General features: G+C 53.6%; 1 protein-coding gene across 3 annotated transcripts; it reads left to right on the top strand.

Moving 5' to 3' along the window:
- Nucleotides 1-2,101: 2,101 nt before the first annotated feature.
- On the top strand, nucleotides 2,102-6,106 carry AEN (apoptosis enhancing nuclease). 3 transcript variants are annotated; one of them, XM_033071147.1, is made up of 4 exons: nucleotides 2,102-2,530; nucleotides 3,223-3,866; nucleotides 4,149-4,349; nucleotides 4,712-6,106. In XM_033071147.1, the coding sequence occupies exons 2-4, from the start codon at nucleotides 3,225-3,227 to the stop codon at nucleotides 4,913-4,915; spliced, it is 1,047 nt and encodes a 348-aa protein (XP_032927038.1). In that variant the 5' UTR covers nucleotides 2,102-2,530; nucleotides 3,223-3,224; the 3' UTR covers nucleotides 4,916-6,106. The 3 variants fall into 3 exon arrangements, with proteins under 3 accessions (XP_032927038.1, XP_032927036.1, XP_032927037.1); XM_033071145.2 differs by lacking the exon at nucleotides 2,102-2,530 and adding an exon at nucleotides 2,556-2,759; XM_033071146.2 differs by lacking the exon at nucleotides 2,102-2,530 and adding an exon at nucleotides 2,557-2,743.
- Nucleotides 6,107-12,317: the final 6,211 nt, after the last annotated feature.

Genomic DNA, 12,317 nt, shown 5'->3' with positions numbered 1-12,317 from the left:
AGAGGAGCTCTGGCTTCGAGCTAATAGGAGACAAAACAAGGCATGGCCAGGCTGGCACGAGGAAATGAAGCAGTTTAGAGTCACAGCAGGAGTGTGCTGGCACTAGCAGGGCGTGCTGGCAGGCTCCCGGGTGGGCAGGAGGCTTTGTCTGCCTGCAGCACTGCTCTTGGGGAGTTTACCTGGAATTACTGATCCGCATTCATAAACATGATCACATTAATTGCTTGCTGAGGCTGCAGTCACCATCTCCTCTCAGCACTGGGACTTCATCTCCCTTCCCATCCCAAATGTCAAGATGTGTCTGTTCTTCCACCCGCTCTGCACCATGGCCAAGGACAGAGACGTGGTTGGAGGAGGGGAAGAGGCAGAGGATGGGTGAGTCCACGAGCCTGGAGCCAGAGACAGACACCCACTGCCACCACCTCCACTCTGCAAAGCAGCACCTGGAAAATAAAGAGCAGACACCTTCTGGAGGGCACCAGGAGCTCTGCAGGAATCCCTGCAGCCTTGGGCAGTGATGACCTGGGGAAAGGCACCTTGTCTAGAGACCAGCTCTAATGGCAGAGCAATGACAGGTGGCAGGAGAGGGACCAGCTCCCAGCAGAGGACAGAGACACCCAGGCTGCTCAGCCTGAAACCAGGCTGGTGCTCATCTCACTTGGAGCACGGCCAATCACTTCTAGTAAATTATTCATCTGACAAATTTAGCCTGTTATTCTAGTCGTGCTCTACCCAGAGTTTTACAGATTTCGTTATTATTTCAAATTGTGCAAACACTGCAGAAACCTCTCCTGGGCTCTGGCGCGCTCTGCCTTCATCTCAGCTCATCTGCCACATCTGAAATGCAATTTCTACCATCTGGCACCCAAGCCTCCATCCCCAGCATGGCCCCAGGACCTCGGGGAGGTGAGTAGCATTCCTGTTCAACAAGGCTGTTACCAAAGGGAGAAATATCTACTGTGGGAGAACCATCTACTGAGGATCCAGGGGTCAGTAGGAACAGGGAGGCTACAGCACACTTTAAAAATTATTTTGGCTTACCTTTCAAAGATGTTTTGACTTTTTTTCACCTCCATCTTTGTATATGAGGTAGGGAGATAAAAAGATAGCACTGTTCCCTTGCATCCTGGACTATCTGGTTTCCCAACCCTGGTCACTTTGGAAAACAGGGAAAAGCTTTTCCTGTCTTCCCCACATGCTATAATTTCTTCTGTTGAGATTTCTTTGTAATCATGAAGGTACAGCTAAAACTGCACTCTCAAAGAGAATGCAAACTATGCATCCTGGGAAGAACAGAAGCAAGATGGGTGGGTTTGTTATGGACAAGTTGGGGTGATCAGACCCATGAGTGAAACAGCAATGTGTCCAGGAAGAAGCTCTCAGCCAGGCACTTCAGTCTCTCATCATATAATGCAGGGTGTGAGGGAGAAGGGCAGGCAGTGACACCACCTCCTTATCCACCCAGAGCTGGAGGAGAAATGCAGGCCCATGTCCCCCACAGCAAAGCTCGGGTTTGCTCCCACTTGTGTGTGGATAGTGAGCTCACGCCTTGTTTACAGGGAGAAAAACAGGGTGAAGAGGCCCAGGAATATGAAATGAGCAATCTCCAAGAGCTGTAATACACAGTTTCACCAAAAACACCAGAAAATAGTATAAATTTCTACATAGAGACCTAACAGGACTCCCTAGCAAGATATTGTGAGACACTTGAATGACTCTCTTTAAAAGGAGATTAATTAGCTGAACAGCAGGGATGGAAACAAGAAATGCAAAACATGGAGCAACTGATTTAAGGAAGGTTTACTGACCAAAAGAAAAACAGAAAAGAAATGTGAAAAAATAAGCCACAGGGTAATCTAAATCTTTCCTTTCTGACCAGGCTAGAGAAGCTAATGGGTGATGGAAAGGGAGGACAGTGGAGTGTGAAAACTTGTCCTGCATCCCTGGGAGCCCCATCGGCAGCAGGGAGAGGGAACACTCGCAGCAAGGGATGAGGATGGACACGGTGCCTGGTTCCCTGTGGAAGACTAGTGATTTTGTTGTTGTATGGCTCATCCCACCACAACAAGTCACAGTCTGCCCTAGGGCACGGGGCCCCTGCAGCGATGCTGAAACGGGGACAAGCTGGTGGCTGGGGCTGCCTGCGGCCCTTCTCCTCTTCTGACCACCTCGGACATTGCTTTTGTGAGCCCTGGCAGCGAAGCAACGAGAGGTCGGTCTGAAACCCCACCTTCACCCGTGCCCCAGCCGGAGCTGCACCCAGCCCTGGGCAGCACCCTGGCAGAGCCTGCAGGATGCAAACCCCAAGCTGCCGTGCTCCAGCCCACCCACAGGACGAGAGGATGCCCACAATGTCAGGAAACACACGGGAAAACTGCAGCACATCCTGGGCTGCGCTCCAGGGCGCGGAGCTGGCACCGCAGCGTGCATCCCACCCCAAACCCACCGCCATGGAGGGTCCCTTCCTACCGGGGCAGAGGTGGGGCAGGCTTGAAGCGCGAGCATCACCAGTCCGGGCTGGGAGCTCCAGGTGTGGGGCTGCGGGATTCCCACAAAAACCCAAAAACCCCAAATTCCCGAATTCCCAAATTCCCAAATCCCCGACACCCCGCGCCCGGGGCGGCAGAAGCCCCGCCCCGTATGCAAATGAGGCGCTCAGCGCAGCCAATGGGCTAACAGGGGGCGTGGCCACGGCGGGACTTGCCCGGGCATGTGCGCGCGGCGGCTTCCGGGCCGGACACGTGTGAGCGGCGGGACCGGTCAGCGCCGGGGACACCGGGGTGGCACGGGGGTGGCATGGGGGTGGCACAAGGGTTAGGTGGGATCGGCAGGGGCCTGGGGATGGGTAACGGGCCGGGCAGGGAGCTGGGGCCTGGAGCGAGGGAGAGAGGGCCCGGGTCATGGGTAGACAGGGCCCTGGGGAGTGAGGAATGGGGGGACAGAGGGGGTAGTGGGGTGGGCAGGGGGCTGCGGGTCGGTGAGGGGGTGGGCAGGGCTCTGGGATCGAGAATGGGGCTGTGTTGGACCGGGCAATGCGGGGGTAAAAGCGTGGGGACAGGGTGTGGCGGTGTGTCCGTGTCCCCTCCCCCCCTTCCCTTGCCCCATGGCTCCTGGCTGTGCCATCCCGCAGGGGGCGGCTTGCCCTGGGCTGTGTGCCCCCTTTTCCGACAGGGGAGCACGGGGTCCGCATGGCACTCATGGCCCCTGTGCACGCTCCCGCAGGAATGCCACCAGGCAAAGGACAGATGACCCCGCTGCTGCCCGCCCCGAAGGTCGCCGTGCCCACCCATGTCCCAGAAGCGGGGGGCTGCGCTCAGGCCCCGAAGGGTCCCGGCTCGTCACAGGGTCGCAGCAAGAAGAGGAGCCGTAAGCACCAGCGGTTCATGGAGCGCCGGGCAGTGCTGGAGCAGAAGGGCGTGCTGAGCCCCCATGGGCACCTGGGCACTCAGAGCTCAAAAACGGGGCTGGAGGCAAATGGCACCATGGCACCACGCTGTGACAAGGTCCCCAAGCCCAAACAGATCGTGTCCTCATCCCTGTCTCCATCTGCCTCTCCGGACAGCATAGCCAGGCACCACTCCGTGCTGCTGTCCCAAGGGAACGGCGGCTCCCAGCGGGTGCGGACATCCTCCCTAGCCCTGCGCCCGGGCAAGTACGTGGCCATTGACTGTGAGATGGTGGGCACGGGTCCTCAGGGCAAGCTGAGCGAGCTGGCACGATGCTCTGTGGTGAACTACGAGGGGGATGTCGTCTATGACAAGTACGTCCGGCCCGAGCTCCCCATCGTGGACTACCGGACGCGCTGGAGCGGCATCACCAAGCAGCACATGAAGAATGCAATTCCCTTCAAGGCTGCCCAGGCAGAGGTCAGGAAAAAAGAAATAAAAAAAAAAATCAAAAAGCCTCTGTGATATCTGGCAGACATAAATTGGGATTCTTGGTGGTGTGTGCTAGGCTGCTGTGAGGCAGAGGCACAGCACAGCAATGGGAGCCTCTGAAGCTGTGCAGTGGGTTGGTTTGCTTGCTTGTTATTCTTTCTGGGAGCCTGAAAATAGAAGCCAAGGAGCTGAATTTAATACAAAATTGCTTATTTTATGCTTTTTATTCTTTTGCTGCAGTGTCTATGTAACCCTCTGTGACTCTTCCAGATCCTGAAGATCTTGAAAGACAAGATTGTGGTAGGGCACGCCATCCACAATGACTTCCAAGCCCTGAAGTACTTCCACCCGAAAGACAGGACTCGAGACACCAGCCAGAGCCCTGTGCTGAAAAAGAGGATAGGGCTGCCTGTCAGAGCCAATGTCTCCCTCAAGAACTTGGCCAAGCACCTGCTCGATAAAAAGATCCAGGTAAGCACCAGGAGCCCTAAGATGGGAAATAACCCTGGGTTAGCTATGAACCTATGTGCTCAGCTTGGTCCTCCCACCTCCATGTGTGTCCTCTGTGAGGTGGACATGAACCTTGTTCACCCAATGCTCCTGGCTATAAATGAGCTGGGAGAGCTGAGGACCTCACAAACTGACCATTAAGCATCTCAGTAAAATGAGGACAGGATCTGTGCCTTCCAAAAAGGGTGGGAGAGATACCTGTATGGCCTTGGCTACATCAAACCTTTGTTTCCAAAACAGCATTGTGTCCTTCCAAGCAAGCAATGTCCTGTGATATTTTTGCTGCCCTTTTTATTTAACAAGGCTTTTTGCCCTTTCCTCAGGTTGGCAGGAAAGGACACTCATCGGTGGAGGATGCTCAGACAGCCATGGAGCTGTACAGACTGGTGGAGGTGCAGTGGGAGAAGGAGCTGGCCCACAGCCTGCCCCCCCGGCCCCCCAGCCCTGTCACAGACCCTGCTGCAGACAGCAGCCAGTACCTGGATGACCAGTACTGGCCCACAGAGCTGATGGCAAGCAGCCTGTGATGGGGGTCAGCGTCTCCTCCGTGTGTTCTGGGCCATCCTGCTGCCTTCTGCTCTTCGAGGTGGTGGCTGCTGACCTCCCCTAGGGCTTTGCCCAGCACCCAGCCCTGCTCAGGGATGGAGGCATGGTGACACCTGGACACAAGCAGTCTCCCAGAAATGCTGTCTGCAGCCTTGAGCTGTCACACAGAAATAAGGGCTGTGACTGCACTGTGTTCATCTGTCACTTGGGGGTGAGCAGAGTCCTGTGTCTGCCTGCAGGAGCCTCTGTGGACATGTAATGGGGGCTACCCACACCCTCCATGCCTTCTGTGGGGTTGTCCTCCTCCCAGACAGCAAAGGGAAAGTTTTCCTGTGGAGGGACTGAGGTGTTTTGCTGATACCCAAAGGCTGTGAACCATCTGGGCCAGTAAACAACCAGTTTGCTTCTGTCTCATAGAATATGCTGAGTTGGAACATTGAGTCCAACACCTGGTCCTGCACAGGACACCCAAAGAATCCCACCATGTGCCTGAGGGCTTTGTCCAAAAACTCTTTGAATTTAGACATGCTTGGTGCTGTGGTCACTTCACTGGGGAGCCTGTTCCAGTGCTCAACCCCCAGCTGAATATTTTGTCCAGAAGAATACTGGAGAGATGGTGTCAAAAGCTTTGCTTAAGTCCAAAAATATTTCATCACCTGGTGTCCCTTGATCAGCTGGGTGGGTACCCTGTTGTAGAAAGAAATCAGGTTCAATGAGCAGGACTTTGCCCTCATGAAACCATGCTGGCTGTGACCAGTGACTGCATTCATTGGTGTTTGTCCACGTGTTTTTCAATCCCACCCAGAAAAATGCTTTCCATGATTTTACCTGTCAGTGAAGTGAGACTGACAGGCTGTAGATTCCAGCCTTTCTTGCCCTTCAAAATTGGGACAACATTTGCCAGCTTTCAGTCAGCTAGGACCTCTGCATTCCCAAGACAGCTCAAAAATAGTTGAGCAGCTCAGTAATGACATCAGCAGCTCTTTGAGGATTCTTGGATGCATCCCATCAGGCCCCATAGATTTATAGGGATCCAACTGCACAATGAAGTTCAAGAGGAAAGTCTGGATCTAATCAACATCCACCCTGGACAAGAGCACAGAATGCACTTCATTTGAAATAAATTATTCACATGATTGTCCAATTCTGAATTAAAAACTCTTCTGACTAAACCCCTTGTGTATATTCTGCATGATTTGGTCTGGCAGTTCTCCAGGAGTGAGAGGGCAGGGATGAGGTTGACAAATAGCTGCCCAAGCACCATGCCATGTTCTTGGACTTCAAACCCACCTGCAACTGGAAAAGGTGCTTTGAGTGGCTGGAGTAGGTAGTTCCTTGGGGTACAGGCTTGTCCCCTTTGCTCTGGGGACACCCCTGTGATGGCAGAGGAGCAGGGGATGGCTCAGCCAGAGCCCAGGGTCTAGGAGCAGGATCAGTGTGGGAATGTTGTGAGGTGTGGCATGGGCTGCTCTCATGGTGTGGGGACAGGGTAATGCTCACCTGCAGCGACTCTGCCTGTAGGTGATGTGTAGGTGATCTGTGACTGCAGAAATGTGCCCCAGCTGGGAGTGTGAGCACCAGAGAGGGGTTTGGGGCTGGACACCTGATTCACCAGGGACCTGAACAGCCATGGTTATAGAAAATTGATCTTTTTTTGCCATGTGCCTTAAAGGGCAGCCCTTGGTTGCATCCCTTGAGCACAGTGCCACTGCCTGGGCTGTGAGGTGGCAGAGCAGGCTGGAGGGCTGCCAGCACTCTGGGGGCTTTGGGGAGCGTGGTGCAGCACACTGGGTACAACAGCCAGCACTGGAATGGAGTCCATGACCCCATCAGCCAGGCTAGACCATCCCAGGCTTTTCCCAGCAGCCAGTGGAAGGTAAGGAGAGCTCAGCCCCAGCCTTGGGAGGCGGCCAAGGCAGCAGGGTGACGTAGCCACACCTGACGCACACATCAGTGCCATTACCAGACACATCTTGCACTTCCCATCTTAACTCCTCCCTGCCTGGCAGAGGAAGCCAGGAACAGCTCAGAAATGCTTTGAAATGTGTCAGACACATCTAAAAATCTTTGTCCTCACCGTGGCCCAAACACAACCATCCTTCAACAGGTATAATAAACTGGGATCTGCCATGAGCTTGTGGTCTGGACAGGAAAGGTGGCTCCATGCTAAGCCTTTAAATCCTGCTTGTTCCAGTTTGTCCCAGGTGTGTTCCTGATGCAGCAAGCTGTAAAACAGGGCCAGCAGCACCCTCTGTGCCAGCCTCAGGGTGCAGCTCAGCTGAGCTGTGCAATGTCAGCAGGACCTGAGCCCCACAGGGCACACAGAGGGGTGTGCACAGCTGGTGCAGGTCTGCTTCCTCCTCTCTGCCATCTCCACCTCCCCCAGGCTGGCAGGAGGGAAGCGAAGCTGTAGGAAAGGTGAAAGCTCTGCATCCCATTGTCAGTAGATGGTGGCATTCCAAAACTGATGCAGCAGTGCTGTTTGTGCTCCTGAGAATGCAGACCTGGAGCAGAGCTTTGCTCATGGCCATATAACCTGGCCCTATAACCACATCCTTCATGGACACGTGTTTGTGGAGAGCTTATATGTGGCACTCCACAGTTCCCAAATTATTTGTCCACCTGAGCCCCAGCCTGTTGCCCCTCCAGCCCCTGTCTCACTGCCTTGCACTAACCCCTGTGATGGGTGATGTGAGACACAGGTGTGTTGGGGTGAACCTGGAGAAGGCTGTATCAGCCTGTGACTCAGCCTGCCTTCCCAACAGCCTAAGGCATAATTAAGGAAAAAAAAGCGTTTCTGAAATCTTGACCATCCACTGATTTAACCCTCCTGCTGAAATACCCTCCCTGCTTTGGAGGCAAATTTGGAGGCAGCCAGGCCACCAAAGGGCAGTCTTGATCTCCACCTCTTGAGGAAGGCGAGAAACAAATTTGAGGGTTAATTCCTATTTGCATCAGATTTGAAGGGCTTGGAAAACCCCAATACTGTGTACTGCAGCCCCCCAAAACAGGGCTGCTGCTGAGCAAACCTCTCATGGATGATTAGAGGTGGTGGCAACCTGCTCCCTGCCAACAATGTTTGCTCTGAGTAATCTAAATGGCAACATTCTCTCCGTTTTCAGCCTCTGAGAGCTAATCGGGATTTTCACAGGTGTTTGTGAATATTCACCTCCATGCCAGCTCGGAGTTGCCATGGCTGGACAAACTCCAGCTCATCACACGCTCTGGCTCATCTCATGAGCAGCCTCTGGAGCTCGTGTCAGGAGGCTGAGCATCTTTAGGCAGGAGAAGGAGAGCTGGGCTGGCTCGCCATTTACGCAAAATTTTGTGATAATTGAAGAATCTGCAGAAAATTCAGCTGTTATCTCAACAACCCCTGAACAATGATTAACCCAAACCCATGAATCCAGCACTGGGCTTTTTTATCAGAGGGAAAACATTGTCAAATGAGTTTTTTCCAGGCAGCTGCGAGTGCAGGTAACCGATAAGGCCGTCATTGGAGTGGGGCTGAGCCAATGGGAGCCGATGGCGACGGCTTTTACTTCTGTCTAGCAACAGCTTCTCCTTGAGCAGCAGGCACAATGCAATGCTTTCTCTTCCTTATATTGAGCTTCCCTCCTGCTACATGGGGGTTTTCATGGGGGGCACTCAAAAACGGAGGCTTGTGTGGATTGTCCACCTTTTCCTGCGTGTTTTGGTGTCTGTTCCTTTCCTGCCGTGGTGAGAGCTTTGCAGCTGTGAGAGGCTCCATCCTGCTCACATCCTGGGCTCTGCTGGCTCCCTCCCTTGTGCATGCACCAGAGGTTCTGCTGGGTGGGTGGTGGACACCCACAGGGTATTTGGAATAGCACCATGGCAGAGCAGCAGCTGTGCCAGGAGTCCTGTGGAAGGGACGTGTCCCTGCATCTGCCCTGCATCCCCAGTGCCTCCCCATGGTCCAGCACCTCTCCCAGCTGTCAGGGACTGCTTGCATTGGGAGCAGCACCCTCTGATCAATCACCTGGCTTGCTTTGCTGCTGGCTCTGCTTATCACAGTACATACAGTTGAAATGCCACATAAAACCCAAATCACAGAATCGCAGAGTTGGAAGGAGCTCACCAACACCTGCTGTTGGACAGGACATGCCTAAAAATCACAACCTTAGTGTCTTGGGGTGGAGCAATGCTGGTACCTAATAACAGCCCGGAGCAAGCCCCTAACCCGAGGCACTCTGTCCCCTCGCTGTGGAGACACAGAGACCATTCACCCTCTGCAGGGGCTTCACTGGGACATTTCACCAGAGACCAAAGCAGTCATAGCAGAGAGAGGACTCATTCTCCCTGCACCCCCACCCCATCAGCACCCCCACCCACCCCTCTCCTCTACTCCCGAGGGTAAATTAGAAGGCAGAAAACTCGCAGCCAACTCCAAATTAAAATCTCGGGAGCCCTAATAAGCGGCTTGGCCGGAAGAAGCGGGTAGGTGTGATGTGGAAATGAATAGGCACATCTGGCAGCCGCTTAGCACCTGGGCTGCAGGAGGGGTGTGCGTGATGTGTGCGTGTGCAAACCCCAGCACAGCCTCCCGGATTGGCTGCGAAACCCCTCCCGACCAACGCCGGCAGCAGGGTGGCCTAGCAACAGGCTTTTCCTAATGAAAAACAAGCCACTTAACAAAGCAGCGTGACTGTGTGCATACGAGAGGGAAAGGCAATTCCCGGCGGCTCCGTGCTCCCCGGGGAGCTGGCCCCAAAGGGTGAGCTGGGCAAGGGGGGTGACCTGACCTGAGAACCCCGAACCCCTCAGTCCCTGCTCCACAAATGCATGGCAGTGATTGCTGCAGCAAAACGCCAAGCCCCCAAGGATAACCTCTCTCCATTCTGCACCCCCAGAATGGCTCACCCCAGCACAGGCACCCTGCACCCATGGGGGAGCTGGATGCCAACAGGTGATGGGGTGGGAGCTGCTGAAGGGACCACCTTTAGATCAGCAGGGATTTGTGAGTGCAGCACTGGGGGAATGTGGGGGGTCCCCAGCACTGCCAGGACAAGGAGGAGCTGAGGGGTTGGTCATTGCTTGGGGATGTCACCTCTCCTTGCTCCTGCCCTGGCATTTTCTGCCCAGGAAAAAGGCTCCAAGGACAGAGACGCTGAACACATGAGCACAAGCCCATGCTTTAACCACAGCCTCTCTGAAAGCCAGATAACAAAATAACCTCTGATTATGGATGAGGGACTGGGGCTCAGTGGAGTCAGTGGGAGCAGGGACATGTGGCAGGAGATATGAAAGGAGAATCACTTTTGGGCTGCAGAAACTCATCTTCCTCGGGGAACAGCAAGCCTTAGGACAGCTTTGTCCTGGCAAGGTGTGCAGTCCCCAGTAAGGCAATGTGGGGAGAGGAGCAGCTCAGCCCTCTGGCACTGGGGACAGCAGCAGTGTGGTGTTTCCTTCATCCCCGTTTGCTGCATCATTTCAGGGACTTGAAGCTGTACACCAAATCTGTGGTCTTACAGCCTCTCCTTTTGCCCTCTCAGCCCACCCTGGCGATGATGGGGAGATGTTGGAGCACCTGTGGCACTTTTTAAATTTTCCTCTTAAAGGGAGGTTTCATCTGAGCTGAGAGAACAGCCCGTGCCTCCAGCTCAGACCTGCCCCACAGCAGAGCTGCCTCTCCCACTCCACTCCTGCACACCTGCACCCCTCACAAAGCTTCACAAATAACCTTTTTATTTTTTCCCCCTGCCAAACAAGAAAACATAATGCTATCATCTTCCCAACACCACTGGCCAGGGCAGAGCAGCAAGTGTGGTGTGCTCCAGGCCAATATCCCTCCACAAACGGTGCAGTGAGATGGAGGCTCTTCCCCAGGGAAACCTAAAGGAAAAAATTGAAAAATAACAGGAGTAGAGGGAAAGCACAAAGCATGACTCCTCATTTCCTTGAACTGACCCCCGGGGGACACCCCAGTTCCGATTTTCACTCAATTTCTGCCCATTTCAGGTTTTTGCAGTCCCGGCTGTTCACTAGGTGGTGCCCTCGGGCTGCTGGTTCCTGAATTATCCCCTCGCCGGCTGGGATGGGATGGGATGGGATGGAATGGGATGGAATGGGATGGGATGGGGCCCGGCTCTGCCCTGGGTTCTCAGGATGTATTTAGGAAGGCCATTTATATCACTCAGTTAAATCCCTGCGTGTTTTGGGGTCTTTGGGGTCTGATAACGCACTGCAAGCACTGGCCTCTCTCCCATATCCTGAATCCATTAGTATTTTAAAATTCTCCTGCTATTATGGTGACAGCCCCAAAACAGGAGGAGGAAATGGACAGAGGCAATTTCATCTTGAATGCATTTGAGTAAAATAGTGACTAACCATCCATTAACTCTCTGCAAAAAACATGTACAGCTGTAGCTCCTGAGCACCAGACGGGGAAAGAGGAGGAACACAAGCTAACACCCATTAGTGCTGCTCAGAGGGTAGGAATTCATTTAGGAATGTAAAACCAGGGGCATAAAGTAGCATTAGCTGTGTCTGTTAGGGACGAGCCCTGCCATGGGCAGGAGGATGTGGTGGGACAGGGATGCAGGACCACCCATGGACCCAAGGCAGGCACAGCCAGGGATGCTCCAGGGCAGCACTGGGGTCTGTTTGCATTTGGCCCTCACCTGGCTGGGATGGAGACTTTTCCTTTTTATTGGAAACCACTCCTGCCTTTATAAAATGGGGATCCCAGCCCTGAGTGGCAACTTCCAGGGGCCAAGTCACACAAGGCCACTCTGTGGTGGCACTGTGGGACATGCTGGAGTCCCTGGTAATCTTCTGGTCTCCTAAAATAGCAGAGTGATGGAAGGCATCAAAGCCAGAGCTACACAGAGCAGCAGTTGTTGTCATTTTAAGATGGCATTAATGTGCAGTTGAGGGTGAAAAATTTTCTCCAAGAATGGTTTCTCATCTCTGCACCAGGCAAACCCTGAGTGCTGTCCATTCACAGGGACTCACACTGCTCCAGGTCCTGCAGAGCCATCCAGACATCAGGGCTGGAGCAACAGAGGAACTGTGCCAAGTTTTTATCCTTATTTTGATATTGTTGTTTTTTAAGGTATGGGGGTTTTTATGGTGCTGGGCAGATCAAGCTGGAAATAATGGAGAAGAAATTATGTTTGCCTTCAGCATCAGCAGCCTAAATGTCCTGGAGAGAGACACCTTCCCAATGAGTCTTGGGGAGCTAACATCAGCAGGAGGCAGGAATGGTCCTCCTGGCCTCTGCATCAGTGACTGCTATAAAAACAGGGCAAAACAGCTCTCAGAGACCTCCTCAGCATCTCTCATTTTGCAGATGAATGTAGAGAACGAGCACGTGAACAAAACAACTGCCTACAGAGCCTCCTTTTGATCTTTTAGGGCCCT

The sequence above is a fragment of the Catharus ustulatus genome, chromosome 12, assembly GCF_009819885.2.
Source record: "Catharus ustulatus isolate bCatUst1 chromosome 12, bCatUst1.pri.v2, whole genome shotgun sequence".
NCBI lineage: Eukaryota > Metazoa > Chordata > Aves > Passeriformes > Turdidae > Catharus > Catharus ustulatus.
The sequence above is the reverse complement of the archived record's forward strand: the minus strand, read 5'-3'. Positions and strand labels throughout refer to the sequence as shown.

Bases quoted from the DNA above. Each gene is read 5' to 3' on its own strand.
- AEN (XM_033071145.2), top strand. From the start codon at position 2,711: ATGTGCGCGCGGCGGCTTCCGGGCCGGACACGTGTGAGCGGCGGGACC. The intron at 3,867-4,148 runs GTCAGGAAAAAA...TGACTCTTCCAG, and splicing joins TCAAGGCTGCCCAGGCAGAG to ATCCTGAAGATCTTGAAAGA. The intron at 4,350-4,711 runs GTAAGCACCAGG...CCCTTTCCTCAG, and splicing joins TGCTCGATAAAAAGATCCAG to GTTGGCAGGAAAGGACACTC.